Source organism: Urocitellus parryii, chromosome 15 (assembly GCF_045843805.1).
Source record: "Urocitellus parryii isolate mUroPar1 chromosome 15, mUroPar1.hap1, whole genome shotgun sequence".
In the NCBI taxonomy this organism is placed as follows: Eukaryota; Metazoa; Chordata; class Mammalia; order Rodentia; family Sciuridae; genus Urocitellus; species Urocitellus parryii.
In genome coordinates, this window is record NC_135545.1 from 10,720,702 (window position 1) to 10,740,210 (window position 19,509).

The following is a 19,509-nucleotide window of genomic DNA, read 5'->3' on the forward strand; positions in this document are numbered from 1 at the left end:
ATATTATCTATGGCTTCTTTCATGCTGTAACCACAGAGTTGTATAATCACAACAGAGACACTATGGCTCCAAATTAAATATACTCCTACTGTATACTCAGTTCTCAAAACAATTCCTGGCAGATGATAGAATCCATTGGTCCATGTTGTATCACTTAGACATCAGGTGTTTACTTCAAGAGCTGGGCTTTTTCTTAAATTAATCACTTTCTCCTAGCAAATGGGAAAGCAGAGGTCCCATGAAGCTAAGAGCAAAAGACAGCCCTGGTTGGTGAAGGTCAGGTTTGCCTCAGCTGGTCAGACAGTGAGTCCAACTGAAGGGTGGAGGTGAGCAGATTTTTAATTTCTTTTTTCTTTCTTTCTTTTTCTTTTTTTTTTTTTTTTTTTTGAGACAAGGTCTGACTAAGTTGCTTAGGTCCTCACTAAGTTGCTAAGGCTGACTTTGAACTTGCTACAAACCAAAAAAATCTCTGGAGCTCAATGACCTTCTAAAAACTTGTTATATGATTTAAGGTACTTTCTCATTGCTCTATCACTGATATTTTAATTCCTACTGAGTGTATCCTAACTAACTCAAACAAATAGGGTCGTAGTTCATACTGGGAGATAGAGATGGAAATATAAGACTGATTCTACCACAGCAATCAAAACCAATTCACTAATAGGAGATGAAAACACACACACACACACACACACACACACACACACACACACGACCTAAATGTTAAGTGTTGTTCTACAAATTTTACAGATGTTGCATGATACTAGATAATGCTAGAGCAAAGAATGGAGAAAGATTGCAAGAATAGTAGAATAACCAATGAAAAATACAAATTTAAACCAGTTTTCACTATGAGATTCCACTATATATTCCAACCAGAATATATAGCAAAAAAATATATATATATATATTTTCTTTAAATTGATGATGTCAAGTACTCACCAGATGTGACAAAAGAATATTCACACAGTGCTGGTCACAGTGTGTCAGTCAGCACATTTGTTTGGAAATCTGTTTAGAAGGATTTAAACTTTAGTAGGATTCAGCTATTAAAGTTCAACACAGGGATATTCACAACCCAATCCCAGAAATTCCACTCCCAATCTTCATAGCAAGAAATGTTTCTTTGGGCTGGAGTTGTGGCTCAGTGGTAGATCACTTGCCTAGGATGCATGAGGCACTGGGCTCAATTCTCAACACCACATATAAATAAATGAACAAAATAAAGGTCTCTCAACATCTAATATATATATATATATATATATATATATATATATATATATATATATAAATGTTTCTTTATGTGCTCCAAAGAACACATGCAAGGGTGATCATAACAGATCCATAAGGAGCTCTGACTTCCCAATCTAGTATTTTCAAGATCATATAATGAAGGATTTTCCATGAGAGGCCACATCAGGATGCTTCTTTTGTGTGGGTCTTAGCTGGTACTACATCTCTAGGAAGCCTCCGACAAGGAATTGTGTTGGATACTCAAAAAAAAAAAGGACAAAACAAAAAGGCAACAAATGAAACTAGACAAGAGATTAAGACTCTCTTTTTCAAAGGAAAACAACCCAATGATCATATAATTTAAAGAACAGGTAACTGCAATTCCAAACTAAACAAAAAAAAAAGGCAACAAAAATGAAAACCATTAATGCAACCTCACTTGTGAGATACAAAATCCTAAATAAAATAGAAGCAAATGACATCAAGTAATGCATCAGAATAATATACAATGACTAATCTGGGTATATGCAGGAATGAGGAAAGAGTTAAATAATGTCATTATAACTTATCAGATTAACAAATATTACACAAGTATAGGAAGAGATGAAATGGCTTTTGATAAAACTCAGGAGCCAATCCTACCTAGATGTAAGAAACATTTCTTTTTAAGTATTTTTTAGTTGTAATTGGACACAATACCTTTGTTTTATTTATTTTTATGTGGTGCTGAGGATCAAACCCAGGGCCTCACACATGCTAGGCCAGCGCTCTACTGCTGAGCCACAACCCCAGCCCCTGTAAGAAACATTTTTATTCACAAATAAGAGAAAACATTAGCAGAAAGCAGCCATTTTGAAAGCATGAGGATGCCAGTCCATCAAAGCTAACATCTAGACTTGGTGGCTGAAATTTCTAACTTTAAGAGCCTATTTTGGTTATGATAGCATTTCCTGATATAGTTAATAAGAATCAGTATTTCCATGGTCAAGTTTGGTATACACCAGTTTAAACAAACTTGAGGGGCTGGGGATGTAGCTCAAGTGGTAGCGTGCTCGCCTGGCATGTGTGAGGCACTGGGTTCGATTCTCAGCACCACATAAAAATAAAACAAAAATATTGTGTCCACCTAAAAAAAAAAAAAAAAAAAAAAACTGAACAATTTTCTTCACCAGAATACTCACCAGTTCTTTTTAAATTTTTCCTGAAGAGTTTTTGTAGATGCTACTTCATAAACCTCTTTAGTGAAAGAATCCCTTCTTTGTCAAGTATTAGCATTCTTTTTTTTTTTTTTTAAAGAGAGAGTGAGAGAGGAGAGAGAGAGAGAAAGAATTTTTAATATTTATTTTTTAGTTCTCGGCAGACACAACATCTTTGTTGGTATGTGGTGCTGAGGATCGAACCCAGGTCGCACGCATACCAGGCGAGCGCGCTACCGCTTGAGCCACATCCCCAGCCCCAGGTATTAGCATTCTTGAGACATCCTTTCAGTGCTATAATAAGACACCATCTCCACATCTTCTGGTTAACATACAAATATGTACCTTGGGGATGGCATGGGTGGGGGTAGACTACTAACTGATCAGGAAGGATGGATCCTATTATAACACTCAAGTTTTTACTTTGTGTCAAACGTAATGATTGAAATTGCAGATGTGTAGAATACTAGGTGGTGAATGAACAAGTGATACCCTTCCTACAGTTTTAATTCAAAGAGTTTCTCATTTGGATGAAGTTTCTGATGTATTCTATAATATTAACCATGTCTGTATGCCTTCCCACATTCCTTACAGTCATACAGTATATTTCATAGCAGTATGAATTCTCTGAAAGCAAGAACTGAATTAAATTCAGATCCTTCCCAGATTCCTTACCATTTTAAAGTATTTCTAACATTTTTTTTTTTTTTGTACCTGGAATTGAACTCAGGGGCACTTGACCACTGAGCCACATCCCCATATTTTGTATTTAGAGACAGGGTCTCACTGAGTGGCTTGCTTTTGCTGAGGCTGGCTTTGAACTTGTGATCCTTCTGCCTCAGCCTCCCAAGCCACTAGGATTACAGGCATGTGCCACCTCATCCGGCTTCTAACTTGTTTAACTCTGATGTTGACTAGACTTTGTGCCATGAATAAAGATCTTCACATCATACATGGAAATGGTTTCACATCAGTATAAATTGATGTTCATTAAGATCACACAAAAATCTAAATGTCTTCTCATATTCTTTATATTCAAAATATTTCTCACTAGTATGTATCTGCTGATGACAAGTAAACTGTCTATACACATAAGGAAAAGCTTTTGCATATTCCTTACATTCACAGAGCTTCTTTTTCTGTTTTCCTGCTATATCATTCAAAAAATTGAATGAACCCAGGGGTGCTCTACCATTGAGCTACAACCCCAGTCCTTTTTATTTTTTAGTTTCAGGTAGGGTCTTACCAAAGTACCCAGGCTGGCCTTCAATTTGAGTTCCTCCTGCCTCAGCCTCCTGAGTAGTTGGGATTACAGGCATGTGCCACCATTGCCTGGCATACATTCATATGGTTTCTTTCATATGGTTTCTTTAGAATAAGCTCTCTGCTCATGTTAAGCTGTCCAGTATGAAATATCTGATGTTGAGTAAGCTGATATCCGCTACCAAAGGCTTTCCCACATTCTCTACATACATAGGATTTCTCACCAGTATGGACTCTCTCATGTTTAACAAGACTTGAACATGTTTAACAAGTTCTCTCATATCTTTTCAATTACAAGGTTTCTCCAGTATCAATTTTCTTGTCTGAGTGAGTTGTCCATATAAAGGCCTCTCCACATCTTTATATCTACAGGGTTTGTTGTTACCATGAGTTCTCTCAAGTTGATCCAAGTTTGCGCTATGAGTAAAGGTCTCCCCAAATTCCTCATGTTGATAAAGTTTCTCACTGGAATGAAATTGTTCATGAACATGAAGTTGATAGCCACTACCAAAGGCTTTCCCACATTTTTTACATTCATAGGATTTCTCACCAGTATGGACTCTCTCATGTTTAACAAGACTTGAACCCCAGCTAAAGGCCTTTCCACATTCCTTACATTCAAAAGGTTTCTCACCAGTATGGATCCTCTGATGTTGAGTAAGATGATAGCCACGACTGAAGGCTTTCCCACATTCTTTGCACCGATAAGGCTTCTCACCAGTATGAATTCTCTCATGTTGAACAAGACTTGATCCACAGTTAAAGGTCTTCCCACATTCCTTACAGTGGTAGGGCTTCTTGCCAGTATGAAATATCTGATGTTGAGTAAGCTGATACCTGCTACCAAAGGCTTTCCCACATTCTCTACATACATAGGATTTCTCACCAGTATGGACTCTCTCATGTTTAACAAGACTTGAACCCCAACTAAAGGCCTTTCCACATTCCTTACATTTGAAAGGTTTCTCACCAGTATGGATCTTCTGATGTTGAGTAAGACGATAACCACGACTGAAGGCTTTCCCACATTCTTTGCATTCATAAGGCTTCTCACCTGTATGGATTCTCTCATGTTGAACAAGACTTGATCCACAATTAAAGGTCTTCCCACATTCATTACATTGGTAGGGTTTCTTACCAGTGTGAAATATTTGATGTCGAGTGAGCTGATAACCCCAACAAAAAGCCTTTCCACAAACCTTGCATTCATAAGGTTTCTTACCAGTATGGATTTTCTGATGCTGAGTTAGTTGATAGCCACGGCTGAAGGCCTTCCCACATTCTTTACATTTATAAGGTTTCTCACCTGTATGAATTATCTCATGTTTAGCAAGGCTTGAACCCCAAAAAAACGCCTTCCCACACTCCTTACATTCATAAGACTTCACACCAATATGAATTTTCTGATGTTGAGTAAGGTGATAGCCACGACTGAAGGCTTTCCCACATTCTTTACATTCATAGGGCTTCTCCCCAGTATGGATTCTCTCATGTTTAATAAGGCTGGATCCCCAACTGAAGGTCTTGCCACATTCTTTACATTCATAGGGTTTCTCACCAGTATGAAATCTCTGATGCACACTCAGTTGATAGGCACTAAAAAAGTTTTCCCCGCATTTTTTACATTCAAAGCGTTTTTCAGTTATATGAGTTCTCTCATGTTGAACAAGTTTTGAGCCATAACTACAAGTCTTTCCACATTCCTTACAAACACATGGTTTCTCTCTATCATGAATTCTTTCCTGTTGAATAAGAGATTTATTTTTTCTGTATGTGGGTATTTTTTCATAGCTGATAATCATTTGACTTAAGTATCCCTCTTGATGTTTCTGTAGTCCTTCAAATTTGTTTTTGCACTTCCAATTATTTCTGAAAATGGATGCCTCAAGGCCCAGGGTTTTACTTTCTTCCTTTGTATCCCAGCGGGAAAATTTTATTTCAAAAATGTCCTTTTTTGAAAATATACTTTTGGTCTCAAATGTTGAGTCCAAATCTGAAAGGAAAAAAAACACATTTCCTTATTTCCTTTACCAGAAAAACAAAAACTTCTATAGTGCAGAAGGGGGTTTGGGAGGGATTTAAGATAATACTTACCATAAGTAAACTGGATTAGGAGATTTACTGAACTTACTCCTGAGCATCAAAGTTATCCCCTTTTAAACAAATTACTTTTATTTTTCAGCTCTTGTGATCTTAATGATCTGATAGTTTCGGGGAGAATTCAGAGATCACATTGAGAAGCCATGCAGAGAGTCTCTTAAACCAAAATGTGAGCTTCCATTAGTCAAGCCCTTATGTTCCAGGGTGTGGTTATCCAATGTCCCTTGCTAGGCATGAATATTAATGGTGATCAAATTCTTACTATTAGGAACTTCAGCTGATTATGTTTGTATAACCTGGTCGAAGTTTTCTGTAACATCTAGATTGTTTTGTTTTCCTTTTGTTTTCCTCTTGCCAAAATGTCCTGAAAGACTTTATTCACTCCAGAGTTTGTTGTCTGTATTTCCAAACCTGATATACTGTTTGATTATTTGTGTGGAATTTATTAGGAGATAAGGAATGATCTCTATTTTCTAATTGGCTTATATGCATACTGGGTCATAGAGCCCAATGTAGCTGATTCACAGGAAATCATTGTGTCACTTTCTATACCTTATACTTGGCTTGAGTCATTGACTGTGGATTTTGGTGTCTGTAATTTTGTAATGAATCCCACAGGTAATCAAAATTTGAGCCACACCCTATTCCATGGCAAGATCACAATCTAGTGATTTACCACACTGCTAGACTGCCCTGACCATATAGTTGGCAAAACATTCTTCATTGGTCTTTTTTTTTTTTGGGTAGATGGACACAATACCATTTATTTATTTATTTTTATGTGGTGCTGAGGATCGAACCCAGGGCCTCGCACATGCTAGGCAAGTGCTCTACCATGGAGCTACAACCCCAGGCCTCTTCATCAGTCTTTACATCACTGGTATCTCCTCAAAGCATAGAAATAATGCCTTTGTATATGCTCTGATTTAAATAAAATATCTGCAAGCACAAAACGACAACTTTAGGGCATTCAGCATTTTATATGTATATGCACTATTTTTCTTAACTCCCAGGCATATCCAACAAAGTGGCAGCCTTTCATTCAGGATGATTTAGAACTACAGTAGCCATTTTTAGCAGATTTTAAATTTTAACATGCTTCTTCAATTCCATATAGCCTCTAGAATACAAAGGAGAAAATTTTTTAAATTTTTAAAATCTAAGGAGCTACATTTATAGAGACCAACAAGTGCTTAAATAAACTTTGAAAAATATAATTCAACAATTATTTTATTTTATTTATTTTTAATTTTAAAATTTTATTTATTGCCATTGCATCAATATTATTGACTTTCATTCTGCAAAACTGGGATTGTGAACCCTCAGGTAGGGCAATCATCAGAACCCAGTCATGATGGAAGGTGGGTGGGAAGACAATCCTCAGGTAATCTGGCTGGGATCCACTAGAACCCAACCAGTTCACCATCTCCTAGACACAACGGAGACTGAGAAAGACAAAGGGACACAAAAGATTTGGGCCTCAAGCTTGAGCCCTTCTTTCTCCCCAGTGCACTAGAGTGTTCCCAGGGTTCACGTCTGCCCTTCCCAATCCCCTACTGTCGATATAATGGCCTTGGGGAAAAGCCAGATATAACAGGTGCTGTTGGCCTCTTCCTAGTCAGTCTGGTGGCAGGTGTCCACATCTGTGCCTTTACATGCTGAGACTTTACCTATGTAGTCCCCAGTGGTGCCTGCAGCTATGCAGATAACAGAGGAATGGCAGGGAGCACAGGGTAGCAGAAGGGACAGAGATGTGTCCTAGGCCCTCTTTTTGGACCAGGTGCTGGAGCCATGGCCCAACTTGAAACAATTTTTTAAGACAGAAAAAATTAACTCCCAGTGTTTAAAGTGTTATAGATCTTCAAGAAAATCTTTGGTGCTTGCTAGAGCTATATCTAAGGAAAAAGAGTTTGATTCCCAGTTAAAGTAATAGTTCTATTTATAAGATAAAACGAAAAGCACTGCTATTAGGTTTACAAAGTTTGTAAAACAACTTCAAAAGTTTTTGTGCTATGTAGATTTTTCTATATATGTTGTACTCATTAGATAAGTAGAGTTTGGCAGACTTTTTCTATAAAAGACCATACAGTCCCAACTACTGAACTCTACCCTCTTACCAAGAAAGCAGCCAAAGATGTTATATAAACATAAATAGGTATGGCATATCCCAATTCCCCTTGAATTACAAAAACAGGTGGTTTGGGCTTCCAGGACCATTCTTTGCCAAACTCTGAGATGAAGCTAATGTTGTTTTCATAAATATTTACAATGACAAAAATGCATGCTCAATTAAATTTATATTTATTTAAATTAAGCCAGATTTGCATGAAAGGATTGATTCTGATAATGTCAGATAATGCTGCAAATTATGCAAGTCTACATATTTACTTTAATTAAATAATTTTAAAGCCAAGCCTGGTGGTACATGCTTTTTATTCCAGCAGCTCAGGAAGCTGAGGCCTAAATATGACAAGTTCAAAACCGACCTCATTAACTTAGCAAGGCCCTGGGTAACTTAGTGAGACCCTGTCTCAAACAACAAAAAGGGCTGGGATGTGGTTCAGTGGTTAAACACCCCTGGGTTCACTCCCTGGCACCAAAAACAAACTAAATAAATAAATAAATAAATTATAAGTTCTCTAACACACTCAGTGACAATGATCTTGACAGTAAATAATTTTTGGACATAATTATTTCCTAAGAAGCTATTCATAAAACAGAGCAAATACTTTTAAGTTATAGTTCAGTTAAGTTTATTTATTTCTTGACTATTTTAAAACACATTTTCACTCAACTAAACTCAAACATCAACATCAATGGTGAAGATCAATGATGCCACACATCATCTTACAAAACACTAATATGCTAACTGTATTTTTAAAAATAGTTTTAGTTGTAGATGAACACAATACTTTCATTTTATTTGTTTTTATTTTTACGTGGTGCTGAGGATCAAACCCAATGCCTCACATGTTCGAGGCAAGCACTCCACCACTGAGCCACAACCCCAGCCCCTGCCAACTGTATTTTAAGATGGAAAAGTAAGTATTGTCATTCAGCATGTTATGACAATATTAGTGTGGTTAAATGCATCAGAAATGCCATGTCATCATGTACGAAAAGAGTAACAAAAGCATGAAATGACACAAAAGAACTAAGGGCAAAATGAAAACGACCTTGGGATAAACTGTCCTCTCTGTAAGAGGAAATTCCTGTTCTTTTCTTCAGTATATGTAGAAAATAAAAACTTAACTTTGCCACACCTCTGTGTATACTTTAGATTTCAAGACACCGATTTTCATGTTTTTGGCTACCTTCTACCACACATCTAAGCTATTTTTGAACAGGATAGGACAGAATATTTTACTAGTCCAGACTGTGTCTCTGTTCAAAAAAGCTTTCCCTGAACATCTTATCAAAATTATTCCCATTGCTTTCTATTCCTTTATACTGTTTACCTTTCCTGAATAACATGACTAATTACAGAATAGTATTTATTTAATTGCTTACTTATTTGTGTTCCTGCCCCACTCACTATAAGGTAAATGGCATGAAAGTGGACAAGTTCTCAATCCTGTTCATAACTGTATTGATAGCGTCCCATGCAATGCCTGGCTAAGAGTGGGTACTCAATACGATATTTGCAGAATTTATAAATGAATACATATCTTCATTTCTCACTTAGACGCACAACTAAATTCAACATACAGGTAAAATGGTTGCACCAGTATAAATAGAATACTTTCCTCATCGAAATAGGCAGGAAATATGAAAAGAAAACAAAAACAGGTAAATGGGATGAAGATGATATTCTAGGCTGGGGGTGCAGCTAAGTGGAATAACACTTGCCCAGCAAATCTACATATTTACTTTAATTAAATAATTTTAAAGCCCATCTCTAACCCAGCATGTGCAAGGCCCTGGGTTCTGCAGTGGAAAGAGAAAAAAGAAGTGACATTCCTCTGGTAGCTCAAACTGAGATTTCTGTTTCATCCTAAGTCTCAGGTCTTCACTCCATGGGTCTTGGTCCTTCACGGGGAACTTCCCAAGCCCCATCCCAGGTGCTCCTTCTTCTCTGTGACCTGAGAGGATGTTCCCTGCCTCTGCCCTGCCTTGCCTCTCCTGGGTTCCACCTGCTTGTCCTCCCTCCCACACCATCCAGGGCTCTTCCCTTTCTCTAATAAATGTAGTCATATCTGCCTTAGGAACGGAGTGTCTGCTTGCAAGAAAATAAATGCCTTATGGTGTAGACATTTTCTTAGCTCAAAAAATTTAGTGAAGTTTACAATATTGGTAAAATACAATACTGGTAAGTACTTCAGAGAAGAGAAAATGACTGTGTTTTAGACTCATTCAAGGCTCTGCCTCTAGAGAAAATAGACAGTGGTTGAGAACATATACCTTAGAGCCAGACTTCCTAGGTTCGATTCCTGCCACTGACTTCTACCACCTCTGTGACCTTGGCAAGTCATTTCAAATGTATGTGCCTCTGTATTCTCAACCAAAAATGGGGACAGATGGTACCTGAAGCTGTTATAAGGGTTAAATAATGTATTTATACTGCTTAGAACAGAGCCTGGTATATAGTAAAGTATAGTGCTATTAATATTAGCACATGATTATTGTTATTTTTCTAAGAGGAAAACCCACACATCTCATGAGACATTTTTAGGATTTAACAAAATGTTCAACGCAAAGTTCATAAGTTTGAACTTTGAACTTCAAATCTTTTGTAAGTAATGTGTTTACTATTAAATGAATTCTATTCATTGAATCTGCCCCTAAATAAAGTGCAGAGGCTCTCAAAAGTCAGAGTATATCACGTCTCTCTTTCTAGCTGTTTTCCTTGCATGTGGGTCAGAAAATAACCAAGAGCAGCACTTCATACCTGAATGTGTGAGGATAACTGGGCAGATCTCATGTAAAGGCAGATTCTGTTGGCAGGTCAGGGTTAGGACCTGACATGCTGCATTCTGACCAGCCCCAGAAGCTGATGCTATTTGCGTAGGAGTTCACACAAAAAGATAAAACTTAATGCCCACCAACCAAACCATGACATCGAAGCGCTCAGAAAACCATCTATAATTCTCACAAAAAACCAACACATCTCCCTATCATCTGGCTCCTACTGATCTCCCTTACGAATTTCTTGGTCCTCTCTCCTTTACTAACTTTGTTCTGGCTTTCTTATGGTTCCTCAAAAAAAAGAACCACACTTTGAGGAGCGAGGACCACATCTACAGAGAGTCTGGAAGTAAATACAGCATGTGACCTGGTTTCTCTGACCATGGTGTATGGAATGAATGTCCTCCAATGCAAACTAAGCCCCTTGGTCATTGAAGAAGAGAGGCAACTGCAGGGAAGGCCAGAGGAAGTTGTGAAGCTCACTGCGGGATGAGGACAATCAAGGTGCTTAATGAACCTATCTCTAACCCAACGAAGTATTGAAACATTCTTGGAATTCATCTGTGTTCTTTGAAGATAGCTCTATAATGTCCTGTGGAGAAAGGTGATGTTGCAGAGAAGAGATTCTAAATTATTTCAAGCAGTTGACCTTACCCAGCGACACCCAGTTACTATAGTTCTCCAACATCACATCCATGTACAAGTCCCTCTGAGCCGGGTCCAGGTACTCCCACTCCTCCTGAGAGAAGTCGATGGCCACATCCCTGAATGTCACCAATTCCTAAAACCAAAACCCACGCATTACTTAGAAAATGAGGGTATAAACTGTGAAGAAAGGGAAAATATATCAATCAAGTAAGTCTGGAAGCCTTTGATAGAGCTAGGGAAAAATAAGAAAACCAGGGCAACCAAAGCAGAACGTCAATATTCTAGAATGATCCTCTTATGGCAGGAAGAAAAAAAACTTCCTGGATGCAGTAAAATAACTCAGCTATCTAGATCTATCTGGAAATATATAAATAATCACAGTTTCTCCTCTATTAAATAAAAAGTGTGTGTGTATACATGTACATACAACCTATAAATTCCTTATAAATGTGAAGTGCTAGCCATCTTTTCCTTTTAAGGAATATGAAAAAAAAAATTCACAAAAATTTTCAAGCATACTCACAAATGTACTCTAAATCTCTGTATTAGAAAAGTGATTTCCACTAAGTTAAGAATTATTGTCAAGTCTCAAGTAAATCATCCTGTTAGATTACATCTAAGATGTATGACTGAGCACACAGGAAATGTTGAATATTAGATTCAATGAATAAGACACTAATTGGAAAAGGGAGAGGCACTCAGGGCGGACACTGGGCTATTTAGCACCATCTTGACTGGTTGAGAAGTGGGTTCAGGGTTGGAGTTCTGTTAGGTAGAAAGCTTTAGGGTAACCAAGGGAAAAATTCATGTGACCCAAAAAATCAGAATATTTCAAGAAGAGAAAAATACCAACTTACATCAGTCATGGTTTTAGAATTGTGAGAGTTAATTAATGATCCATTGATTCCTCTACTGGTGAAGCACAGGATCCAGAAAAGCCACAACTGGGGAAGTAAAAGGAAGAGTTAGACCAGCTGTGCCTAAGTGAGCCCATCCTGACGTAAGCTGCCATAAGCTTTAATCTCCTTCATGACTACTTCTACTCCACACGCCACATGCTATTTATGGAACCTAAACTCTGGTCCCAAAGAGCCCCCAAGGCTCTTCAGCAGGAAGGTTTCCGGCAGCACCTGGTTCTAGGGACGCTAATCTGGACTTGTAATTAGACTACTCAGTCCTGCCCAGAGCAGATCTTCCTGCCACCATTCCCACCCCTCCAGGCTGAGAAGGGGCCTCGTGATACAAACAAGAACCTTCTTCATGGGCTCAGGACTAAAAAAAGTTAGTCAAGACTCAGGAGCTAAACAGCGAGGACAAGGAATTGTTCAGGAGCCGAAAAGTTGACTTTTTGATGCATACCAGAACATTCATGATATGAAACTGATAAATTTTCTAATCAAGATAGACTGTCAATAGAAAAAATAGGTTATAGGATATACAGTATGATTACATTTATACAATACAAACATATATCAATAGAGAAAGACAATAAATTGTCAATAAATGAAAACAATTTGGAAAGTTACACATCTATATATTAATAATGTTTTCATAGTCATCATGAGATTCTTTTTGTTTAGATATTATGCTTAATTGTTGTAACCCTGGTCATGTACTGTATTAACTCCATGATTTACACATATACCCATGTTCTGCCTAGAAAAGTGGCTGAATTCTCCAAGCAATCTTTTTTATCTAATAAACTATGTCCTTTGATTAAAGAAAAAAAAAAAAAAGGTTTGTCCTAGAGACAATGGGAGGTCAAATAAGGTTTGTTGTTGCTGTTTTTAACTAGGGCACTAACATGAAAAGATTTGCACTTTTTCGCAAAAATATGTTATGTTTAATCTGGCTTAAACATTGCACAATGTGTACATGTATTGAAACATCACATGGTTAATATGTACAATTATTAGGGTCTGTGGCTCAGCAGTAGAGCACTTGTTTAGCATGTGCAAGGCCCTGGGTTCAATCCTCAGCACCACATAAAGTAAAATAAACACATTATGTTTACCTACAACTAAAAAATATATATATATATTTTTTAAATATGTACAATTATTATATTTTACTGATGCATTATAGTTACACGTAATAGTGGGATTCATGATGCCACAGTATTCATGATACAGGCACATGACATAATTTGCTCAATCTCCCTCCCTAGTACCTTCCCTTCCCCTCCTCTCCTGCCTCTCCCTGACCCACTTGTTCTACTCCACTGATCTCCTTCTATGATTATTGTTATTATTTTCATTAGTACATTATCACTATATATATAAGCTGGATTCATTGTAATATATTTGTACATGGACATAGCATAATTTGATAGATTGAGTTCCCCAGTGCATCCCCACACCCTCTCCTCCTCCCTCCCTCTCTGTCCCCTTCCTCTACTCTATTGGTCACCCTTCTCTTTGCACGAGATCCCCTTTTTTTATTCCCACTCCCCACCCCATTCTCTAGCTTCCACATATGAGATAAATCATTCAATCTTTGATTTTCTGATCCCCACACAATGTTACAGATGTAATGATAAGATCTTGATCCCGTTTCCTTTTGTGTCTTCTTGACAGACCAGTTTATACATCTGAACCTATCTTAGACATGACAGTCTCTAGTAAATGCTAAATTAGTTGATCCTAGTAGATTCAATTTGCAGCTACCATCAGTAGACTAAAAATTAAAAAAGTATAAGACTTACAGAAAAATTCTGTTTGCCTCCATAAAGTTGGTTATGATCTAACAGTGTTACCTACAGTTACCCTCTGGTGAGTTCCTAAGGCAGATCACCTGTACTGCTATTGGCCTTTGTTGCTAGCTGTCTTACACTTATTCTAAGCATGTTATGCTCCCAAGTATTACTATCACAGGGTCTTGTATTGGGACAAATTTTTACCCACAATTCCACTTCTAGAAATGTAACTGTAAGAAATAGCCAGTGAAGTACTCAAGATATATATATATATATATATATATACAAAGTCATTCAACCAAAAATAGTTTCAGAAACCCAAGAATTAGAAGCTATCTTAATAGTAGGCTGAAGGCTTAATAACTATGACCCCTTATACTCTCATTAGTTATGATAATACTGGCTAATATTAATTGATGAAGAAAGACATGCATGACCAATTCCTTATTGAGGTAGGCCACTTTGTAGCATAATGTTGGTCACATATATATGTTGAAATGAAGATAAAGGCTCTGGTGTCAGACTCTCAGAATATGAATCTGAGCTTGATGGTTACCAATTTCCAATTATCAATGTACCTCTGTTTCCTCATCAATAAATGAGGGATGAGAACAGTGTCTACCACAGATAGCCGCATTGAAGATTAAGTCATAAAATCCATACAAAATTCTGAATTGCATACAATAATTGCTTAAATACAAGCTTTAGCCATTATTATTAAAGATGAGAGATATTACTAGCCCTTATCCCATTATAATAAAAAAGAGAACTTAGACCACTATTTCCATTTTCCTTACTGTAAAAATGTGTGCTTCTCAGGTCTGTTTTTTTTTTTTTTTTTTTGTAATGCTTATTAAAATTTTAAAGGTCAGCCTTGAGCCCACTATTCTATTCTTCCTCAATAATAATAGGAGCAAAACAAGTTCTCAGGAAATATACCTTCCTCCCAGAAGATCAAAAAGCTGGCTCATGAAATACAACCTGGGGGCTGGAAATGTGGCTCAGTGGTAGAGCACTTGCCTAACCTGTGTTCCTATTCCTAGGTTCAATTCCCAGCACCACAATAAAATAAAATAAAATAAGACCTGATTAGTTGTCAAGTAAAAACTTAACCAAAGGTTCAATCTTGTTCTACCATGCACATTTGGGTTTACTTGAATATTTACAACTGTGTCCTTCTTACCTTACCTTCTGTTATTAATATCTATCCTTGAAAATTTTTTAGTAAAACATATTTTTGTAAAATAACTTAATATTGGAGATTATTGCTATTTTATGTGGAAGTAACCCTTAAAATAATTCCCAAACATCTGTGTTGCCTTGGTAACTAATTTTTTCTTCTTCACATAATTATTACTTTTAAAAAATATATATATATTGTTTTAGTTGTAGTTGGACACAATACTTTTTTATTTTATTTTAATGTGGTGCGAGGATCGAACCCAGCATCCTGCACATGCTAAGCAAGCACTCTACCACTGAGCCACAACCTCAGCCCAAATTATTAGTTTTTTGAAGGGTGGGAGGTACCAGGGATTGAACTCAGGGACACTTGACCACTGAGCCACAACCCCATCCCTGTTTTGTATTTTATTTAGAGACAGGGACTCACTGAGTTGCTTTGTGCCTCGCTTTTTGCTGAGGCTGGCTTTGAACTCATGATCCTCATGTCTCAGCCTCCCGAGCTGCTGGGATTACAGGTATGCACCACTGCACCTGGTGTATTATTACTTTTTAATAAACAATGCAGTAGATTAAAGATAATCACGTCTTCTATCTAGTATTCCCATTAAGGGGCTCTCAATGGAATGCCTGTTCTGAAGGAAGCTGACTCCATAATATAAGGCTACATTGAAATGACCAAACAGAAATACCAAACCACATGGAGACACTCAGGAGCCTGGTCATTTTTAAATGGTATTTCTATAATCCTAAGTGTTGTAAGTACCTGAAGGTTTTCAAATAAGAAAGGAATCACTGATGTCTCCTCCCCCGTCCCTCTCTTTCTCTTTATTATATAGTTAAGATAAAAGCCACATCTGGGCTAGATTTCTTTTTTAAACTAATATATAAAGAGCCTTCAACTCATTTATTCACCAATTACTGTGATTTTATTCTGCCAGACATAAGCTCATAGGAAAAAAAGATTTGAATAAAAATACAATAAAATATTAAGAATGATTAACTCCAGAGACATAATTTTAACTTCTTTCTCACTCTATCTCCTCGATTATTGATTTTTTTCATTAATCCATAATGAGAAACATAAAGACATTTCCAAATGTAATAAACTGAATGATAGAATAAGTACATACTCAGTCATTAAAGGAACTAAAACATCACTAACACTGAAAATCAGTGAAACAAATTATACCTACCAGCTCTTGAGCGTCCTGTAGCTGTCCCTCATCAATACAATGATATGTTCACTGTCAAAATTCTTCAATCAACATGAAGTAGGTAAGCCACCTTCAAAGTCTGTGTAAAAAATATATGCACATAAACAAAACAGTATTTGGTACACAATAGATGCTCAATAAATATGACTATACCTCTGACTTTCACTGGATTACCAATTAAAATAACTTTTGGATATAGTAGATTAAAGATAGTCTTTTAAAACCCTGATTTAGTGAATGATATTCAAATATAACTTATATTCTTGAGTACTTTTATTCATGATTATAATGATTACTTAATATTATATCATTTATATTTTTCCTTCTTACTGATTATTTATAAACATAATTTTTGCTAGGTACATAATATTTTATCACCAGATATACTGCAATTTACTTAACTATTTCCATATTAAAGGACACAAATTTTATGAATGGTCCTTCTTAGCTCTCAGAGTCTTTGTTCCAGACCAATGCAGCCAGATATTTTTACACATTTGACAGTCTCGTGAAATTATAGACATGTTTTACCACTTACAAAAATACATTTACAAATATTTAGAAAAAATTTGTCTTAATTTTGAAAGGTTTATGGTCACCAGGAACCTTATCAATGGAATAAGAAACCCTCAGTGTAAGATTTCCTGTCTTAGAGCATTTGAGCATCTGGTAACTTTTTTAACTTGCAAGCACTCATCATGATCAACTTCATATTTCTGTTGTTCTTGATCTATAACAAGTTGATGGAGAATGATCTAGAATCATAACTTTCAATATTCAGTAAACTCATACAGTAGACATTATTTTGTCTGAATTTTGTAGACGTGTCAGTCACAGTCACCTGGGCTCCAAGAAATGCTCCAAACAGGTGAATAGATAAGAGCTGACTCAATTGTCCAGAAGTCCATGCAGCTAACAACAGGCAGAGCCAGGATTTGACTGCAGATAGTCTGGATCCATATCCTTACTCTTACCCACAACACAGTATGTCTCTCACAAATCACAAAAGCTGAACCTGAAACAACTCATGTTTGACAACATTACAGATTTTTACTTACAGATTATTTGAAAGTCCCTACCCTTGTTGGTGCAAACCATAAATCCCTATACTCAAAGCTCAATTTCATGTTTGTACTCCTAAAAACAGATAATATTGTCACTTATTGGCTGAAATCTTGCCTTCCTTTAAAACCCTCCTACTTTGCCTTACCTTAAATCATAACTGTGGAAAAGATTTTTTTTAAGTTTGGACATAGTACCATTCAAATACTAATCTCATCAACTAATCATATTCTAAAATGAAGCTCTAACGTGAATCTCCAGGAGGTATATTTCTATAATGTTAAAATTCACTAAAAGAGTTGAACAGATGGCTAAAGATCAGGGGACTGTGTGTATGCACATGATGGGTAACTGACCAGAAGGGAGACCCAGACTAACAATACTAGTCAAGATATTTCCAGCTAAGTAAAGTAAATGTTCTTTTTTTTTTTTTTAAGAGAGAGAGATAGAGAGACAGAGAATTTTTTTAATATTTATTTTTTAGTTTTCGGCAGACACAACATCTTTGTTTGTATGTGGTGCTGAGGATCGAACCCTGGCCCGGCGCTACCGTTTGAGCCACATCCCCAGCCCAGTAAATGTTCTTTTAATCAAGCAAAAGTAATAATATGAAAAAGAAAAGAAAATGCAAATCCACCTGAATCTTGATTTCTAAATATGCAAAAAATTCTTTCTTCCTCCTCCAGTACTTTTTAGGAACCTGGCAACACTGGTCACAAATCAGGAATCATAATAAGACACTAGCATTTCTCCAAGCACAAAAAGAAAAAATAAAAGCAAAACAACTTCTAGAGCCACAACTGCCTTCATCCACACAATTAAAAGGGAGACTGGAGTCTTATCTCTGAGTTGACAGCAATTCTCGGGATAGAGGTCTGCTTGCAAGCAGCTCTGATACATGTAGCTGGTACCTAAAGAGCTCCTGGAGGCACCTCTTTTAGGATCCTACCTCCAGGACTTCCCTATCCTATCTTTCCAGGAACCTGTCATGTGGTCACCTGCAGAACTAAGTCTCATTCTTCTTTTCTGAAATCTTTTCAAGGACTCAGACTTTCTTGTGGTCATTTATCTGTAACAGGCTCAAAGACAGCCTAAAGATTACCTAGAGCACGTGGCCAAAGTAAACCAGACCTTCGAATAAGATCACACCCTGTCGCACTCACCATCACGGAGTCACCTTTCAGCCCTGTCACGCCGTCTGTCACACACCATCCAGCTCAGCTGCTCGCGTGCACGCAGGCTTGAGGCTCTGGACACGACAAGCTGTCCCGGCCTTTTTACTTCCAGCAACTCCCGAGTGTCACCCGCATCCTCGCTGCCAGTTCTGATCCGACTCCGCCACAGCTCGCTGAGCCCTCCCAGTCACCCGGCGCTGATTTACTTCCTCGGACGCGACCGACTCAGCACGCAGAGTCCGAGAACCTTGTGGACACTGGAAAGGGACCCTGAGACCGAGGTTAGTGTGGACATGGAGGCTTATGGGAAATTAGAACCGGGAAACCCTGGGAGGCTGGGAATTGGATCATAAACTTGTTCTCGGCAGGGAAACTTACCCCGCCCACAAAAGCTCTATGCCCCGGAGACTTCTGGGCAATGTAGTCCGCAGCCTGAGTGCCCCCGGAAGTTGGAGCGCGGGCGGCAGGAATGCTCCCGGCATGCAACTCGGCTGGCTTGTGAGAGAGCGCTTGCCCCGAGTCGTGCCGGTGAGTCGTTCCGGGTTCGGGCGAGCCTGACGGCTCCGTGGTCTTTGAGGTGGTTGAGAGGGAAGCCAGATGTTCCCAGCAAAGGCTGAGGAAGGCATTCTGGAGTCCAGAGCGGGTAGAGATGGGAATGAGGGCGTCCGGGACTTAGAACTGAGTGAAGTCCAAGGGAATGGCCTGGGGGAGACCTCGAGATTACCTGGGGGCCTTAGATTACCTGCCGCGGTGCCTGGCGGTTGAACAGATGGCTGTGTCATGGCCTGAGCTGGTGAATTCGCTGTCGGGACACTGTGTGGAATTACGTTCCT

General features: G+C 37.8%; 1 protein-coding gene across 1 annotated transcript; it reads right to left on the reverse strand.

Moving 5' to 3' along the window:
- Window positions 1–3,168: 3,168 nt before the first annotated feature.
- Znf283 (zinc finger protein 283) lies at window positions 3,169–18,992 on the reverse strand. The gene is given in 6 exon segments (XM_077793207.1): window positions 3,169–4,054; window positions 4,057–5,685; window positions 11,352–11,478; window positions 12,203–12,289; window positions 16,419–16,518; window positions 18,665–18,992. Coding segments are annotated over 4 exon segments (1,836 nt in total). The 5' UTR covers window positions 12,212–12,289; window positions 16,419–16,518; window positions 18,665–18,992; the 3' UTR covers window positions 3,169–3,983.
- Between the last annotated feature and the right edge of the window lie 517 nt (window positions 18,993–19,509).